The sequence below is a fragment of the Capricornis sumatraensis genome, chromosome 16 (genome assembly GCF_032405125.1).
Source record: "Capricornis sumatraensis isolate serow.1 chromosome 16, serow.2, whole genome shotgun sequence".
Classification (NCBI taxonomy): domain Eukaryota; kingdom Metazoa; phylum Chordata; class Mammalia; order Artiodactyla; family Bovidae; genus Capricornis; species Capricornis sumatraensis.
This window is the reverse complement of record NC_091084.1, coordinates 45,938,875-45,959,454: the sequence shown is the minus strand read 5'-3', so window position 1 is coordinate 45,959,454 and position 20,580 is coordinate 45,938,875. Positions and strand designations below refer to the sequence as shown.

Genomic DNA, 20,580 nt, shown 5'->3' with positions numbered 1-20,580 from the left:
CCAGCCTGGCATTTCATATGAGGCACTCCGCATTTAAGTTAAATAAGCAAGATGACAATATACAGTGTTGATATACTCCTTTCCTTATTTTGAACCAGTCTGTTGTTTCATGTCCAGTTCTAACTATTGCTCCTTGACCTGCATACAGATTTCTCAGGAGGCAGGTAAGGCAGTCTGGTATTCCCATCTCTTTAAGAATTTTCCACAGTTTGTTGTGATCCATACTGTTATGATCAAACTGAATATAGCAATATATCAAACCAAGTGAGGTTTAATCCAAAAGTACAAGGATAGTTCAACATTTCTATTAATGCAATTATTTATTTAATAAATTTAAAAAGTATATGGTTGTCTCAATAGATACAAATTTGAATAGACATTTCATCTATGTCTATTGTAAGATACATGAATAACTAACAAGTACATGAAAAGATGTTCAACATCATTGGTCATTAAGGTAATGAAAATTAAAAATCACAATGAGATACTACTTCCTACCCATCACAATGGCTATAATTACAAAGATAAGTAATATAAAGTGTTAGAAAGGATGTGAAGAAACTGGAACTCTCATACATTGCTAGTGGGAAGGTAAAATCTTATAGTACTTTGGAAATTGTTTGGTAGTTTCTTAAAAAGCATAAACATAAATAATATATGATTCAGCAATTTCACTTCTTTGTAGCTACCCAGGGAAAATGAAACCATATGCCCACATAAAAACTTGAACATGAATGTCCATAAGCAGGATTATTCATAATAGCTCCAAACTGGAAACAATCTACATGTGCATCAACTAATAAATAGATAAACAAAGTGTTGCATGTCTATACAATGGACAACTGTTTACTATTAGAACAGAACAGACTACACATATGTGTTGCAACAGGGATGTACCTCAAAACATCATGCTAAGTGAAAAACAACCAGGTGTATAAGCCTAGATGTTATATGATTCCATTTATATGAAATATCCAGAAACAGAAAACCTAGAGAGACAAAGATCAGTGGTTACCTGGGATTGGGATGGGAATGAGATTGAGAGCAAACGGGCATGAGGCAACTGCTAGGGGTAGAATTGCTTAAATTGGATTGTGGTGGTGCTGTAAAATTCTGTGAATGTATGAAAAATCACTGAATGGTACATTTTTTTGGTATCTAAATTATACTTCAAGAATGCTGTTAAAAATCACATTTACAAAAATGAGAAACTGTTGGTTTATGAAATATATTTAATCAGGACTCTATGAAAAACTACTGGATGGCAATGAAATTGGATAAAAAATGGAAAGAAGCAAAACACATGCATTATTTTAGCAAAAATTAACAAAATGATAATTAGGTTTGGGTGTATGATTACCTAAGAGACATAAACAGTTATAAGAAGAGCCCAGAGAAATGATGAACACTATAATCTCCAAAGATAAGAACTATGAAATTTGTGACAACAACTAAAATACTTTCACTTTCAAGAAAAGAAAAGGTAGATTGATCAGGGCCATTAAGTCATGATGCAAAATCAAACTGCTCAAATTTTAATCCACACAAGTTGTTCTACTTTTTTCTATAGGAAAAAAAAAATCATTTAAAGCCTCCTAACTTACCCATATAGATGGGTGTCCCACATGTGGCTTGCAGCATGACCTCACTCCTTCCGTGCTTCTTCACTGCTAGGCCAAAATCAGTCACCTGCAAGAAGAAATTCACATAGAGTCACCAGTTTTCCAGATCCAAAGTTCACACATTCTGCCTACAGGATTTTCACTACACTGTATTGCATTTAATTCAGGAATTCTTGAGGACAGAGGGGCTTTCCTTGCATTACTAATAAGGACCTTGCTTCCCCTTCCCACCCGCCCCTCCTTGTGAAAAAGAAACCTGGTCAAGAGAAACTTGGTTTTTCAAATTTTGAAAAAACACCCATAATGTTGATTACTCACTCCTTCTAATTTAAATTCACCAGTTTAACATAGGGAGTTACTCTTCCAAGAAGGCATTTAACATTTTTTTAAGTAAAAATTTATCTTTATAAAGTTATTTCATTGTAAAATACATTCTGGCCTTGGTAAGTTTATTATCTATTTTTCTGATGCTCAAGCTATGTTTCAGTTTAAAGGACTGTTATAAATGCAAATCATTATTCTTGTCAGCACTCACAGAAACTCCTCCTTTTTTATAATTATTTATAAAATATTTTCTCTAGTCAATGCTATCTTTTCTTTACTGTTATTTCCTCTGTGTTTCTAGAGTATACTAATTTAAAAATTATTACACTATTAAAAACTACGAGAAGCAAATTAACAGGAAAAAAAAATACACACTATAACTACAAATACACGGGAGGCCTACTGCTACAACTGCAGGCTTTCTGCTCAGGTCTAAATCTTGGTCGTTAAACATTTGGTTATTAAATATTCAGTGTGTGCCCTTGGTATTGTCTCCCAAGTTGGAACAGCCTTGGGCTGAAAGCAGAAAAAACAGGCACATTTACTGATCACACAATCAAAGATAAGATTGTGGTCCACAGACACTGAATGTAAAGTTTTCAGTACCTTATGGAGTAAGAAAATATTCCTATCAACAACGTGATATCACTATTTCTCTAAAGAGATTAATAAATTTCTCCAGGAGTGTTCATGATGACCCTACTTGGAGCATCATGATACATTATCTTTCTCCACAGAAAATGTATACAGGTATCAAATATATAAAAGTTCTCATGACCCAATTCAGTTCTTTGAAGGGCATTTATTCCTTCATGCACCAAATATTAATTGAGCACATACTATATTTCAGGCATTATTCCAGGTACCAACAGTGAATAAGACACACACAGAATTCCTGCACTCATAGAGCTTATAATGGAAACATCCAAAAATATTTATTTGACTATAACAACAATACTGTTAATCCTATTTATGTTATAAATGCAACAGAGCAAGTTATTCAAAGACAACATTTTATTCCCAAATTAATACATTCATATATTTTGAAAGCAACCACTTTTAAAATGCTAAGTAATAAATAATGTATCTGATCATTTATTTGACATTAAAGAACATTTAATTTGAATAAAGTCTTCAAGAATAAATACTTGGCATACTAACTGTGCTTAGGACATAAATATTAATACCCAAGAAATTTTTAAATGAGAAATACAGACTTTAGCATTAATTCAGTATCAAAGGCACAGCCAAGGTGTACTTTTTCTCTGAATCTGTAACACATTTACATCAAACTACCAGGCATAATTTTGAAATTAATTAGAAATCAGAGCATCTGTTTGTTTGCTATTAACTAATGATTCAGAACTATCCAAATGAATATCTACTTTAAAAAAATTCAGCAGCACTACTTAACTTGTAAAATTATTCTTGTCAGTCACAACCTCTTTTGTGAAATTTTAATTTTTTTAGCACAGGCTGCTTATTTTTGGCTGTTAAAAAGCTTCTGAAATGTATCTTAAAAAGAGGATGTACGTTGCCACTTTGATATCAAACTATTTATAGGCAAACATTTACCACCATTTCTAATATCTTACCTTTATGTTTAAGTTCATTTCATTGTTAGCATCAATAAAGCTGCTTTTAACCATTATGTTCTCCAGTTTCAGATCTCTATGTACTATATCTACCAAGAAAATAAACAACAAATCAAATGAAATGGATAATGAAAAAATAATTAGAGTGGACACAAATAGAACTTGACCAGTTAACATCCACTGATGTTGAAAAAGGAGATCAGTCCTGGGTGTTCATTGGAGGGACTGATGTTGAAGCTGAATTGGCCACCTGATGCGGAAAGGTGACTCATTTGAAAAGATGCTGGGAAAGATTGAGGGCAAAGAGAAGGGGATGACAGAGGATGAGATGGTTGGATGGTATCACCGACACAATGGGCATGAGTTTGGGTAGACTCCAGGAGTTGGTGATGGACAGGGAGGCCTGGTGTACTGTGGTTCATGGGGTCGCAAAGAGTCAGACACGACTGAGCGACTGAACTGAACTGAACTGTTGAAAAAAATCTGAGGCAGGCCAGGTATAATTCTCCCCTGTTTCATTCCCTTATATTCATATTCCTTTTCTCCACGTTTCTAACCTTAAGGAGCCACTTTCTTTGACTCCCTGACCTCTCCCCAGCCCCCTGCTGCTCCGACTGGCCACTCTTCATCATGAATGGCCTGGTGAGTGTGAAAGAGGATCATGTCCAAGGTTAGCTACTTCCTGTAGGAGGAAGCTTTCCCATGCCCTTCACTCTTCAAAGAGAGGATTACCTCTTTACTTCTATTCATATGTTACTGTCAGCGTAAACATTTAACATACTGCAACTTGGCTACATGTATACAAGCTATACTTATTTCAATATATTTTCTGCACTATCAGTCCCACTTTTCTACTCTTTATACATTAAAGTTAAAAACAAAAACCCTTGAGAGACAAAATCTCCAGTTGAACATGTCAGGACTCAGGCAGGACTTTTATGTACATGCAAATACTCTCATGTACCAAATATTTCCTTTGCAAATAACTGATCCAGTCCATGTCCATTGTAATCATTTCCCTAAACTTAAAAATCTATAGGTATAATTTCTGGAGAAAGGAGCCTGGATGAGCCCTGGACTGTCTACTATTCCTAGTTGTTTACAGTTCCCTTCCACACTCAACCTGTGTTTGGAATTTCTACTGTTCTCCTTATCTCTTCTTACATAAACACCACAAAACTTTAACTAATATATCTTCATAATGTGGTTTGACACTTGGCAGGGCAAGTCTCTCTGCTGCCTCCACTGTTCTTTTTCATTGTTTTCTTTACTATTCTCATCCCTCTCAAAATAATTTTATCAAGTTCCATGATAAATCCTGTTAAGATTTAGTTTGAAATATACTGACTTTATAAGCTTAATGTGGGAGAACTGAAATTAGCAAAATATCAAGTCTCTGGTTTTCTGCTCTTGCAAAAATCCTCACTCTCTGCCTGGAAAGCCCTTCCTTTTTCACTTGAGTTTGTATTCCTCAGCTCAAGTTTTGCTTCCTCTGTGAATTCTTGCTTGACTTTCCAAATCAAATGAGGCACTTAGTACACCTATGCTCCATGCTCTCTATATTGCTCTCAAAAAATCATCAGATTGTTTTCTGTACTCCATTCGAAAACAAATCATCAATTTGTTTGCATACGCCATTTCTCACCAATTTCCCTGAGAGGCAGGTGCCTTGTGTTTGAACCTCTGTAAACTCTAAGACCAATCTCAATGCTGTAGGTGCTTAGGGAACATCTGTTGAATGAGCCCCTCGGTTCCAGCACCAGCTCTGCACACCTAACCATGTCCCCTGACCTCTCTGGAACAGTTTTTCTCATCTCTTTTGAACTGTGGTGTTGGAGAAGACTCTTGAGACTTCAGACCCTTGGACTGCAAAGAGATCCAACCAGTTAATCCTAAAGGAGATCAGCCTTGGGTGTTCATTGGAAGGACTGATGCTGAAGCGGAAACTCCAATACTTTGGCCACCTGATGCAATGAACCTACTCATTGGAAAAGACCCTGAAGCTGGGAAAGATTGAGGGCAGGAGGAAAAGGGGATGACAGAGGATGAGATGGTTGGACAGCATCACAGATGCAATGGACGTGAGTTTGAGTAACCTCCGGGAGTTGGTGATGGACAGGGAAGCCTGGTGTGCTGCAGTCCATGGGGTCACAAAGAGTCAGACATGACTGAGCAATTGAACTGAACCGAACTGATAAAATGAGAAGCTTCTAAGGTCACATGTAAGCCAAACTAACACTGAAGGGGAAAAAAAAAGCAGGAGCATGAGGAAAAACAGTAGCAATAATACCAAAAAATAGTAAAGCAATTAGAAGAATTAGAAAAATATTTAAATGTGGATATTAAAGTAGTGAAACGACTCCCATATGGTACTCTACTGGTGGATCATACATTTGTCAAAACCCATAGAATGTACAATACCAAGAGCGAACACTAATGTAAACTATGGACCTTGGGTGATAACGATGTGTCAGTGCAAGTTCGTCAACTGTAACAAGTGTAACCACTCTGATAGGGGATGCTAATAATGGGGAAGTATTTGCATGCATGGATAGAGGTATTTGGGAATCTCTGTAACTTCTCAGTTTTGCTGTGAACCTAAAACTGCTCTAATAATTAAGTCTAAAAATTTTTTAAATGCCTAGTATATGCAGATTTTTAACATTATTATTAATATCTGAGTTTTTAGAAATTTCACTTCTATTGATTTTCTATTTTGGATTTAATAATATTAGCTTCTTTTCAAGTTGTTGAATAGAAATGTTCATAATTTTTCTTATCCATGGACAACGTAATTGCATACCTGTCTTGTTTCTAATTAAAATATATCAATAAAGTTACAAAGGAAAAAATTTAATTTTTAAAATCAAATTTTCTGTATCAGTAGGCATTACTTCTGTGACTATGAATCCTGAATACAATCAGCCTTAAACAAAAGTGCTATCTGCCTTCATGGCGTCAATAAGCTGGGTGATCCTCTTCTTACCGTTATTGTGAAGATAGGCTATAGCTGAGGCGAGACTTTGAATGATCCACCTTGTCTCATTCTCTGAGAAATGACCTTTCCTATCCAGAATTTCTTTGAGTTCTCCATCCTCACAAAGCTCCATCACAAGATACATTTTCTGATATAAATATAAAGAGAGAGAGCACAAATTATTTAGTTGGGTATGTTTAAATGTTATATATTGTATACAGAGAATAGAAATATCATTATAATCTTAATCAGTCTATTCATTTAACATAGTTGCTATCTGTCATGTACAAGGTACTTTGTAGGATACTAGAGGGGAAAAAAGTGGAAGTATTAGTCACTCAGTCATGTCCGACTCTTTCCAAACCCATGGACTGTAGCCCGTCAGGCTACTCTGTCCATGAAATTCTCCAGGCAGGAATACTGAAGTGGGTAGCCATTCCCTTCCCCAGGGGATCTTCTTGACCCAGGGATCGAACCCAGGTCTCCTACATTGCAGAGGCCACCAGGGAAGCTCTACTAGAGGAAAAAGCGAGCATAAAACATACTCTTTACCTCCAAGGAGCTCAGAGTATGGTTATAATCACAATGTCATGTGATAAGCGCTAACAGAAGAGGACTGTCCAAAATGTGATGAGGTTACAGAGAGGGGGCGAGCCTAAAAGAATACTCACTGTGAAGAGGTGCCATTTCAGGCAGGTCTGGATGACTGAACAGGGATTTATGGGTAGAAAAGATGGGCAAGGACAGGCATAGCACACAGCATTTGCAGACTCCAAAGCTGGAAATAACACTGGCAGTTAAAGAATAATACATATCTCAGTGTTAATAGCATTTTGGTAAGTCAGAGAAGACTGGAATGGTGAGGAGGGAGGCCAGAAAGAACAGGTTGGTGCCAGGCTGTGGAGTCCTGGATGTCACACAAAGGAGCTTGGATTTTTTCCCCCCATATGCAATAGGTAGCCACTGAAGATATTTTTTTTAATTTTTACCCACTCTGTGATCTCCAACCAGGGATCGGACCTATACCCCCCATAGTGGGAGCTCAGTGTCTTAACCACTGGACCACCAGGGAAGTCCCACCAGGGAAGATTTTTGAACTTATGTCTGGAGTGGAGGAAGTGTATGTGCTATCATCAAGTCTGCATTTCTAAACAAACACTCCACTCCAATAGCAATGCAGAGCAGAAGTCAACAAACTTCTTTTCTGTGAAAGCCAGATACAGATAGTAAGTATTTTTGGTTTCACAGGCCATACAACCTCTTCTGTAACCACTCAGCTCTGCTGTCACAGCATAAAAGCACCCATAAACAATACAATAAAACTTTATTTATGGACTTTGGAACTTAGTTTCATATAATTTTCACATGCCATGAAATATTACTATTTTAACCTTTCTTTCCAACCATTTAAAAATGTAAAAAACCTAACTTACAGGCCATAAAAAAAACAGGCTGCACTCCAGACTGGCTCACATGCTGTGTATACTGACCTCTGTTCATAAAAGGGTAGATGTGAGGAGCAGAATGAAGAAAAGAAGAAAATGATGTGAAAATATGCAGAGGGAGAAATAGTGGAACTTAGTGACTAACGGGGTATAAGTGGTAAAAGCCACAAATGAAATGCCTATTCCATACTTGCTGTATCTGTGGATGTTTCTTATACTCACTTTAAGTATTCCAATAGTCAGGTCATCTATTGAGTCAGAATGATTCCCAGTCAACTAAAATGCATGCCTTTTTCATACCTATTGCTATTCTGACACAGAACAGCCTCCATGTCTCCATTTTGTCCTGTGCCACTACATTTTCATTGTTGTTTGTAAGATTCTGGGACCTGATCCTATTCTATTACCGCTCCTGATGCAACTTCTGTGTTCAGTCAGCAAGCAGCAAAGCAAGAGAAGGCTAACAACCTTTCTTCCTATAGTCAAAATTCTGACTCACTAAACCTTAGGATGCTTTAGAATTTCAAAAGTAACTACAGAATTCTGTAAAGCCTAATGCAAAAATAAGCTTTTGAACTAGGCCATAGTTTTTCCACTGACAACATGGCAGAGATCATGAAATGAAATGGTAAGTGAATTATTTGGAAGGCAAAGTTACATTAGCAGTGCTTACAATACATATTGATCAATTTAAAACATGTAAGCTGATAAAAGTTATTATCAATGAAGGTTTTTCAGAAGTCTTTCTGTAATTATTAAAAAATAATTGTGTAGGCCTGGAGAATATGTGGACTCACAAGAAACCCTACATAGTCAATGGATGATCAGTATTACTACCTTAGCCTAACCAGTCAGTTAACAATTCCCTGTAATCTTTAAGATGGCTTCAACTGGACGTCTAGACATTTGTGTGAGCTGGGAAGATGGGGAGACAGATCTGACCTTTGTGAATCAAAGGCAAACAATAGGTAAAAAATACAATCACAGATGATGGTTTCCTTCGCATTCAAATTATTCTAGATTTGGACTCCCACTTATGTTCCAAAATGAAGGAACAGACCAGACTTGTCCTCCCTCCTGAAACAACCTAAAAAATGGATAAAATACATGAAGTAACAATTTTCAGACATTAGTCATCAGGCAGCACAAGGCAGTGATCCCTGACAGAGGAGAAACCTATGAGACAAGCCCCACGATTATCCTAGCTTACTGTCTAGAGATTCCAAGCTATAGAGAAGGGAAAGAACACCCAAGCAGAGCTCAACAGTCTACATGAATGGAGGAGATGGTGCTGAGAGTCCAGGAAGGCCAAGACAACTAAACTCCACAGGCGAGACTGCCAAAGAGGGTAAGGCTATACACAAAGAAAGTGCTATAGATTTGTAGGTGGCTGCCGATCCCACCCTCAACTCTTCAGCAAAGTACTAACTAGCACATATGTATCAAGAATCTACCCAGAAGAAAACAAGATGGTGGAGGAGCAGGTGGACGTGGAGTACATCTCTCTCCACAGATACATCAGGAATACGCCTTCAGACACAGAAGTGCACGCAGAACACCAGCTGAGATTGGACAGGAGTACCTGACCAGTGGAAAATAATATATAGACCCACGTAAAACTTGGTAGAATGAAGGAACCAAGGGGAAAAACAGGAGTGTTAGTAGGACTGGACCTGCCTTTGGCAGGTGGGGGAACTGAAGCAGGGGTCCGATCCCCACATAGGGGCAACTGTCTGAGTCAGAGGAGAAATATTTAAGGCTGAGAGTGAAACAGCTGATCTGTGGCAGCCCAAATGGAATGAGAATCAGACAGCTCTTGCTGCAACCATACATGCCCTGGACAGGGATGCAGACCCCCTGGAAGGCGCACCAGCTGGGAGATGGAGCTTAAGAATTGTGGAGCAATCCCTGGGCGAGCGCTGCTATTGACTGCGGATGTGAGGGAGGAGGTTGTGCTGGGAAATGCCTGCAGAGGAAAGCTGGGCAGCCAGGGAAGCAAGGAGATACTGCTGAGTCATGCATAGGGGCTGGAGCCATCACCTTAGCCTCTCTTCCCCTACATGCCAGCATTGGCAGCTGAACAACAGAGGGGCTGGCCCAGCAAAGGCCTGAGGCACTGAACTACAGAGTAGGACCCCACCCAGGATGCCCCTTTAAGTGCCTGACATGCTGATCTACAGAGTAGGACCCCAACCAGGAGGGCCCCTCTATGTGCCTGATGCGTGAACAACAGAGAAGGACCCTAGGCAAGGAAGCCCTCTAAGTGCCTGAACCGGTGGAGCTACAGAGAAAGACTGGCCAAAGAGGACTTCTGATCACCAGCCACAAGAGGCACAAAAAAAGATTCTGATGGGGCTGTAACTCCTGCAGCGGAGGCAGTCTGTGCACCTGCACACTTGGCGCCTCCAGGGTCCCCCAAGCCAAGCAGTTGTGTCACCTTCACGCTCAGCTTTCACCGGGGCAGAGCTGCCACAGGCAAAAAAGGTCTTGCACCTATGCGTGCAGGGTCACTTCGGTAGTGTCCAACTTTTTGTGACCCTGTAGACTGTGGCCTGCCAGGCTTCTCTGTCAGGAAGGGGGGTTCTCCAGGCAAGAATACTGGAGCTATTGGTCAATACTGGTTGCCATAACCTTCTAGAGCACTATATTTCCTGCTGCCCTAGCTGCCAACTCCTCTGAGTACCTGGTACTGCCAGAATCCCTGCGATTCTGCAGGGAGCTGCACCATCACACCTGGCCCTCATAGGGGCAAACCCAAGTCCTCCAGGGCAGCCTCAGGAGCAAACCCCCAGTGGATGGCCCATATGCAGTGGTGGAAATAAACCACAATTGAAACACAGGGGCAGTGTGACTAAGAAAGAAGACCCAAAACCCTCCTACCAGCTGTACAAGCTACAGATTAAATCCACATGATCAACTAGACAGACTGTCTCTATGGAATATACAAAAGGTCATTGAGAGCTCCCACAAGAGAAAACACACTAGTTCTGATAGCTGTTGACATTGGAGGCAAGAACACATAGGGGTAGAACTTGATTAGAATCTGAGCTGCCCCCACAGCAGGTCCAGAGATCAGCAGTGTTAGAGGGCATCCTAGGGAGGTGAGGTGGACTGTGATTCCCAGCGAGGGAAAGGAATCTAACAGCAGTGACTCAAGGAAAACACTTATTATATGTTTTGACTTGTTCTGTAGATTCTTTTGGATTTTTTTCCCCCTCCTCTGTTGTAGTTGTCAATTTTATTGGCACTATGAAATCTAATTAAGCTTTTGAGCTTTTTCTTTTTATTCTTTTTTTCTCAGTCACATTTTTTTCTTGTTATAAACCTCTGCCTCTACATTGGGCTTTTGCAGTTCTGGGGAGTTTTACTTTTCTTTCCTTTTCTCTTCTTTTAATTTTTTAAACCTATTATTATTTTTTCTACGTTTATTCCTTTGTTTTTCCTACTGTTCTTTCCCCCCTGCAGTTAATCTTTAATATATATAAATCTTCTTTATCTACCTCTATTTAACTTTGCATATCTATTCTTTCTTTTCTTTCTTTCCTTTCCTCTCAACATAGTTGTTAGTTTTATTTTCATTACTTTATTCCCCAGTTGGCACCTTGCTTTCATTTTGTTTTCCATTTTGTGCTTTAGTTAGTTTTGTTCAGGTAGACATAATTTTTGGTTCCCTGTTTGCCAGGTCAATCTATTACACTTTACTTTTGTTAGACTGTTTTGATTTTGCTTATGGGTGTATATGTATTTGTGTATATTCAGTCACACTTTTTATTGTTGTTATAAACCTCTGCACCTCTGTCGGGCTTTTGCAGTTCTGTGGGGTTTTCCTTTTTTCTTCTTCTGTTTTTTTTTTCTTTTCTCTTTTTTATAATTTTAACTTTCAATTTTTTAAAACCTATTATATTTTTTCTACATTTATTCCTTTGTTTGCCTTTCCTACTGTTCCTTTCTCCTTGCAGTTAATCTTTAATGTATATAAATCTTCTTCATCTACCTCTATTTAACTTTGCATATCTATTCTTTCTTTCTTTTCCTCTTAATATATTTGTTAGTTTTGTTTTCATTGCTTTATTCTCCACTTGGCACCTTGCTTTAGTTTTGTTTTCCTGTTTGTGCTTTAGTTAGCTTTGTTCTTAACTGGTAAATATAATTTTTGGTTTCCTTTGTTCACCGGGTCAATCTATTGTATTTTATTTTTGTGGACTGTTTTCACTTTGTTCATGGGTATATATGTCTATGTGTATATTTCATTATTTTAATTATTATTTGCCTGAATTTGTAACTGCCATTTGTCTGAGGTTCATCTTTGGTTTCTCATTTTTGGGGTATTTGTTTTAATCTCACTTAATGCCATAACAAACCATGTGTGAAACCTTCGCTCCTGACCAGAGGTCAAGACCTGAGCCTTTGGAGTGGGAGCACTGACTTCAAGACCCTACACTACCAGAGAACTAACCCTACTAGGGGGTATCAAATAGTGAGAACTCACACAAAGGAAACCACTGGAATACAAGACCTGGCATCACCCAACCACCAGTAGCACCCTGTGTGGGACATCTCATCTAAACAACAAACAAAACAAAAATACAAACCCAATCATCAGCAGACAGGGTTACCACCTCACTCAGCCTTGCCCATTAGAGGAAAAACAAACAAAAACCTAGCACAAATCTGATCCTATAGGAAGCTTACACAAACCACTGGACCAACCTTAAGTGTTCATGTTAGTTACTCAGTCGTGCCCGACTCTTTGTGACCCCATGGACTACAGCCCACTAGGCTTCTCTGTACATGAGATTTTCCAGGCAAGGATACTGGAGTGGGTTGCCATTTCCTTCTCCAGGGGATCTTCCCAACCAAGGGATCGAACCCAGGTCTCCTGCACTGCAGGGAGATTCTTTACCAACTGAGCTACAAGGGAAGCCCCTTAGGAGGGCAGAAATGAAAAGGAAGAAAGAATTCAACCTTGAAGCCTGGGAAAAGGAGACCTCAAACACAATAAGTTAAAAAAAAATAATGAAAAGGAAGAGAAATACTAAGGACTTTCCTGTAGCTCAAACAGTAAGGAATCTGCCTGCAATGCAGGAGAACATTGTTCGATTCCTGGGTCAGGAAGATCCTCTGGAGAAGTGAATGGCAATCCACTCCAGTATTCTTGCCTGGAGAATTCCATGGTCAGAGAGGCCTCGCAGGCTATAGTTCATTGGGTTGCAAAGAGTCAGACACGACTGAGTGACTAACACACACACAGAGAAATACTACCCAAATAAAGGAACAAACTAGAAACACAGAAGTCCAAATAAATGAAGAGGAAAGAGGCAACCTACCTGAAAAAGAATTCAGAATAATGATAGTAAATATGATTTTAAAAAATGTTGAAAATAAAATGAAGACAATGCAAGAATCAATTAACAAAGATCTAGAAGAATTAAAGAATAAACATGCAGAGACAAACAACCAATTACTGAAATTAACAATACTCTAGGGGAGTAACAGGCAAATTTGGCCATGGAGTACGGAATGAAGCAGGGCAAAGGCTAATAGAGTTTTGCCAAGAGAACGCACTGGTCATAGCAAATATCCTCTTCCAACAACTCAAGAGAAGAGTCTATACATGGACATCACCAGATGGTCAACACTGAAATCAGATTGATTATATTCTTTGCAGCCAAAGATGGAGAAGCTCTATACAGTCAGCAAAAACAAGACCGGGAGCTGACTGTGGCTCAGATCATGAACACCTTATTGCCAAATTCAGACTTAAACTGAAGAAAGTGGGGAAAACCACTAGACCATTCAGGTATGACCTAAATCAAATCCATTATGATTACACAGTGGAAGTGAGAAATAGATTTAAGGGACTATATCTGATAGACAGAGTGCCTGATGAACTATGGACAGAGGTTCGTGATATCATACAGAAGACAGGGATCAATCCCATTCCCATGGGAAAAAATGCAAAAAGCAATATGGGTGTCTGAGGAGGCCTTACAAATAGCTGTGAAAAGAAGAGAAGCAAAAAGCAAAGGAGAAAAGGAAAGATATAAGCATCTGAATGCAGAGTTCCAAAGAATAGCAAGGAGAGATAAGAAAGCCTTCTTCAGCGATCAATGCAAAGAAATAGAGGAAAACAACAGAATGAGAAAGAACAGAGATCTCTTCAAAAAAATTAGAGATACCAATGGAACATTTCATGCAAAGATGGGCTCAATAAAGGACAGAAATGGTATGGACCTAACAGAAGCAGAAGATATTAAGAAGAGGTGGCAAGAATACACACAAAAACTGTACAAAAAGATCTTCACAACCAAGATAATCACGATGGTGTGATCACTCACATAGAGCCAGACATCCTGGAATGTGAAGTCAAGTGGGCCTTAGAAAGCATCACTATGAACAAAGCTAGTGGAGATGATGGAATTCCAGTTGAGTTATTTCAAATCCTGAAAGATGATGCTGTGAAAGTGCTGCACTCTATATGCCAGCAAATTTGGAAAACTCAGCAGTGGCCACAGGACTGGAAAAGGTCAGTTTTCATTCCAATCCCAAAGAAAGGCAATGCCAAAGAATGCTCAAACTACCACACAATTGCACTCATCTCACACGCTAGTAAAGTAATGCTCAAAATTCTCCAAGTTAGGCTTCAGCAATATGTGAACTGTGAACTTCCTGATGTTCAAGCTGGTTTTAGAAAAGGCAGAGGAACCAGAGATCAAATTGCCAGCATCCAGTGAATCATGGAAAAAGCAAGAGAGTTCCAGAAAGACATCTATTTCTGCTTTATTGACTATGCCAAAGCCTTTGACTGTGTGGATCACAATAAACTGTGGAAAATTCTTCAAGAGATGGGAATACCAGACCACCTGACCTGCCTCTTGAGAAACCTATATGCAGGTCAGTTAGAACAGTTAGAACTGGATATGGAACAGACTGACTCCAAATAGGAAAAGGAGTACGTCAAGGCTGTATATTGTCACCCTGCTTATTGAACTTCTATTCAGAGTACATCATGAGAAATGCTGGGCTGGAAGAAACACAAGCTGGAATCAAAATTGCCAGGAGAAATATCAAGAACCTCAGATATGCAGATGACACCATCCTCATGACAAAACTGAAGAAGAACTAAAGAGCCTCTTGATGAAAGTGAAAGTGGAGAGTGAAAAAGTTGGCTTAAAGATCAACATTCAGAAAACAAAGATCATGGCATCCGGTCCCATCACTTCATGGGAAATAGATGGGGAAACAGTGGAAACAGTGTCAGACTTTATTTTCTGGGGCTCCAAAATCACTGCAGATGGTGATTGTAGCCATGAAATTAAAGGACGCTTACTCTTTGGAGGGAAAGTTATGACCAACCTGGATAGCACACTGAAAAGCAGAGTAATTACTTTGCCAACAAAGGTCCGTCTAGTCAAGGCTATGGTTTTTCCAGTGGTCATGTATGGATGTGAGAGTTGGACTGTGAAGCAAGCTGAGCGCCGAAGAATTGATGCTTTTGAACTGTGGTTTTGGAGAAGACTCTTGAGAGTCCCTTGGACTCCAAGGAGATCCAACCAGTCCATCTGAAAGGAGACCAGTCCTGGGTGTTCACTGGAAGGACTGATGCTAAAGCTGAAACTCCCAAGACTTTGGCCACCTCATGCAAAGAGTTGACTCATTGGAAAAGACTCTGATGCTGGGAGGGATTTGGGGCAGGAGGAGAAGGGGACGACAGAGGATGAGATGGCCAAATGGCATCACCAACTCGATGGACATGAGTTTGACTGAACTCCGGGGGTTGTTGATGGACAGGGAGGTTTGGTGTGCTGTGATTCATGGGGTTGCAAAGAGTCGGACACCACTGAGTGACTGAACTGAACTGAGAAGGAATCAATAGCAGAATATCTGAAGCAGAAGAACAAATCTGTAAGTTGGAAGATAAAATGGTGGGAATAACTTCTGAGGAGCAGAATAAAGTAAAAAGAATGAAAAGAACTGAGGATAGTCTCAGAGACCTCTGGGACAATACCAAATACAGCAATATTCAAATTATGGGAGTCCCAGAAGAAGAAGAGAAAATTTTTGAAGAGATTATAGTTGAAAATTTCCCCAACATGGAAAAGGAAATAGCCAATCAAGTCCAAGAGGCACAAAGAGTCCCATACAGGATAAACGCAAGGAGAAACATGCCAAGACACATACTAATCAAACTAACAAAGACTAAACACAAAGAAACAATATTAAAAACAGCAAGGGAAAAGCAACAAGTAACATACAAAGGAAACCCCATTTGCTTAATAGCTGATCTTTTCAGCAGAAACTCTGCAGGCCAGAAGGGAATGGCAGGATATATTTAAAGTACTGAAAGGGAAAAATCTACATCCAAGGTTACTGTGGTGGCTCAGACGGCAAAGCTTCTGTCTACAATGCGGGAGACCTGGGTTCGAGCCCTAGGTTGGGAATATCCCCTGGAGAAGGAAATGGCAATCCACTCCAGCACTATTGCCTGGAAAATCCCATGGACAGAGGAGCCTGGTAGGCTACAGTCTATGGTGTCGCAAAGAGTCAGACACAACTGAGCAACTTCATCCATTCATTCATTCATTCATTCAAGGTTACTATACCCGGCAAGGATCTCATTCAAAATTGATGGAGAAATAAAAAGCTTTTCAGACAAGCAAAAGTTAAGAGAATTCAGTACCACCAAACCAGCTTTACAGCAAACATTAAATGGACTTATATAGCCAAGAAATACAAAAGAAAAAAGATCTACAAAATCACCCCCAAACAATTAAGAAAATAGTAATAGGAACATATATATCAATAACTACTTTAAATGTAAATGGATTAAATGCTCCAACCAAAAGACACAGACTGGCTGAATGGATACAAAAACAAGAACCATATATATGCTGTTTACAAGAAACCAACTTTAGCCCTCAAGACACATAAAGACTGAAAATGTGAGGATGGAAAAATATATTTCATGCAAATGGGACGCAAAAGAAAGCTGGACTAGCAATTCTCATATCAGACTAAATAGACCTTAAAATAAAGAAGATTACAAGAGATAAGGAAGGACACTACATAATGATCAAGGGATCAATCCAAGAGGAAGATATAACAATTATAAATATCTATGCACCCAACATAGGAAGGAGCACCTCAACACATAAGACTAACATTAACAGACATAAAAGGAGAAATTGACAGTAACACAATAATAGTAAGAGACTTTAACACCCCACTCACACCAATGGACAGATCATCAAAACAGAAAATTAATAAGGAAACACAAGTCTTTTTATTATTTATTTACTTTAATTGGAGGCTAATTACATTACAATATTGTAGTGGTTTTTGCCATACACTGACATGAATCAGCCATGGGTTTACATGTGTTCCCCATCCTGAACCCCCCACCCACTTCCCTCCCCATCCCAGTGCACCAGCCCTGAGCACCCTGTCTCATGCATCAAACCTGGACTGGCGATCTGTTTCACATAAGATAATATACATGTTTCAATGCTATTCTCTCAGATCATCCCACCCTCGCCTTCTCCCACAGAGTCCAAAAAACTGTTCTATACATCTATGTCTCTTTTGCTGTCATTGCATATAGGGTTATCGATACCATCTTTCTAAATTCCATATATATGCGAATGGCACCCCACTCCAGTACTCTTGCCTAGAATATCCCATGGACGGAGGAGCAGGGTAGGCTGCAGTGCATGGGGTTGCTAAGAGTCGGACATGACTGAGCAACTTCCCTTTCACTTTTCACTTTCATGCATTGGAGAAGGAAATGGCAACCCACTCCAGTGTTCTTGCCTGGAGAATCCCAGGGACGGGGGAGCCTGGTGGGCTTCCGTCTATGGGGTCGCACAGAGTCGGACACGACTGAAGCGACTTAGCAGTAGCAGCAGCAGCATACTGTATTGGTGTTTTTCTTTCTTACTTACTTTACTCTTACTTCCAGTTTCATCCACCTCATTAGAACTGATTCAAATGTGTTCTTTTTAATGGCTGAGCAATATTCCATTGTGTATATGTATCACACCTTTCTTATCCATTCGTCTGTGATGGACATCTAGGTTGCTTCCATGTCCTGGCTATTATATACAGTGCTGCGATGAACATTGGGGTACACATGTCTCTTTCAATTATGGTTTCCTCAGTGTGTATGCCCAGCAGTGAGGTTGCTGGTTCATATGGCAGTTCTATTTCAAGCTTTTTAAGGAATCTCCACACTGGTCTCCATAGTGGCTGTACTAGTTGGCATTCCCACCAACAGCGTAAGAGGCTTCCCTTTTCTCCACACCCTCTCCAGCATTTATTTGTAGATTTTTGGATCACAGCCATTCTGACCGGGATGAGATGGTACCTCATTGTGGTGCTGATTTGCATTTCTCTGATAATGAGTGATGTTGAGCATCTTTTCATGTGTTTGTTAGCCATCTGTATGTCTTCTTTGGAGAAATGTCTGTTTAGTTCTTTGGCCCATTTGTTGATTGGGTCGTTTATTTTACTGGAATTGAGCTACAGGACTTCCTTGTATATTTTTGAGATTAATTCTTTGTCAGTTGCTTCGTTTGCTATTATTTTCTCCCATTCTGAATGCTGTCTTTTCACTTTGCTTATAGTTTCCTTCATTGTGCAAAAGCTTTTAAGTTTAATTAGGTCCCATTTGTGCATTTTTACTTCTATTTCCATTACTCTGGGAGGTGGGTCATAGAGGATCCTGCTGTGATTTATGTCAGACAGTGTTTTGCCTATGTTTTCCTTGAGGAGTTTTATAGCTTCTGGTCTTATGCTTAGATCTTTAATCCATTTTGAGTTTATTTTTGTGTATGGTGTTAGAAAGTGTTCTAGTTTCATTCTTTTACAAGTGGTTGACCAGTTTTCCCAGGAAACACAAGTCTTAAATGATACATTAGATGAGATGGATCTCACTGACATTCCATCCAAATGCAGAAGAAGACACCTTCTTCTCAAGTGCACATGGAACATTCTCCAGTATAGACCACATCGTGGGTCACAAATCAAGCCTCAGTAAATTTAAGAAAATTCAAATCATATCAAGCATCTTCTCTGACCACAACACTTTGAAACTAGGTATCAATTACAAGAAAAAAAACTGTAGGAAACACAAACACATGGAGATTAAAGAACACATTTCTAAATAACCAACAGATTACTGAAGAAATCAAAAGGGAAATAAAAAAATTTCTAGAAACAAATAACAATAAAAACACAACAACTCAAAACCTATGGGATGCAGCAAAAGCAGTCCTAAGAGGGAAGTTTATAGCAATACAGTCCTACCTCAAGAAACAAGAAAAACATCGAATAGAGAGCCTAACTTTACACCTAAAACAAGTGGAAAAAAACAAACACACAAAATACTCCAAAATTAGTAGAAAGAAAGAAATCATAAAGATCCGAGCAGAAACAAATGAAAAAGAAATGAAAGAAACAACAGTAAAGATTAATGAAACTAAAAGCTGGTTCTTTGTGAAGATACACAAATTTGACAAACCTTTAGCCAGACTCATCAAGAAAAAAAGGGAGAAGATCAAATCAACAAAATTAGAAATGAAAAAAGAAGAGGTTACAACAGACAATGCAGAAATACAAAGGATTATAAGAGACTATTATGAACAACTATATGGCAATAAAATGGACAACCTGGAAGAAATGGACAGGTTCTTAGAAAAGTTCAATCCTCTAAGACTGAACCAGGAAGAAATAGAAATTATGAACAACTCAATTATAAGCACTGAAATTGAAGCTGTGATCAAAATCTCCCAAAAAAGCAAAAGCCCAGGACCAGATGGCTTCACATGAGAATTCTAGCAAACATTCAGAGAAGAGCTAATGCCTATCCTTCTAAAACTCTTTCAAAAAGTTGCAGAGGAAGGAACACATCCAAACTCATTCTACGAGGCCACCATCACCCTGATACCAAAACCAGACAAAGACAACACACAAAAAGAAAACTGCTGGCAAATATCACTGAGGAACATAGATGCAAAAATCCTCAACAAAATTTTAGCAAATAGAATTCAGCAACACATCAAAAAGCTCGTACACCATGATCCAGTTGGGTTTATTCCAGGGATGCAAGGATTCTTCAATATATGCAAATCAATCAATATGATACACCATATTAACAAATTAAAAGATAAAAACCATAGGATAATCTCAATAGATGAAGAAAAAGCCTTGGACAAAATGCAGCACCCATTATGTTTAAAACTCTTCTAAAAAATGGGTATAGAAGGAACCTACCTCAACCTAGTAAAGGCCATATATGATAAGCCTATGGCAAACATTATTCTCAACAGTGAAAAACTGAAAGCATTCCCCCTAAGATCAGGAACAAGACAAGGGTGTCCACTTTTGCCACTATTATTCAACACAGTTCTGGAAGTCCTAGCTACAGCAATTAGAGAAGAAAAAGAAATAAAAGTAATCCAGATCAGAAAAGAAGTAAAGCTCTCACTGTTTGCAGATGACATGATACTGTACATGGAAAACCCTAAAGATAGTATCAGAAAATTACTGGAGCTAATCAGTGAATTTAGCAAAGTTGCAGGATACAAAATCAATACATAGAAATCACTTGCATTTCTATA

At 39.0% G+C, this 20,580-nt stretch overlaps 1 protein-coding gene across 1 annotated transcript in view; it reads right to left on the bottom strand.

The window, feature by feature from the left end:
* Positions 1-20,580, bottom strand: part of STK33 (serine/threonine kinase 33) — a 95,666-nt gene that overhangs the window by 56,756 nt on the left and 18,330 nt on the right. The window contains exons 5-7 of the mRNA XM_068987979.1: positions 6,528-6,666; positions 3,542-3,630; positions 1,605-1,689 (exon numbers count right to left, since the gene is read on the bottom strand). Of these exons, the coding sequence (XP_068844080.1) occupies positions 1,605-1,689; positions 3,542-3,630; positions 6,528-6,666 (313 nt within the window). The remainder of the gene's footprint in view (positions 1-1,604; positions 1,690-3,541; positions 3,631-6,527; positions 6,667-20,580) is intronic.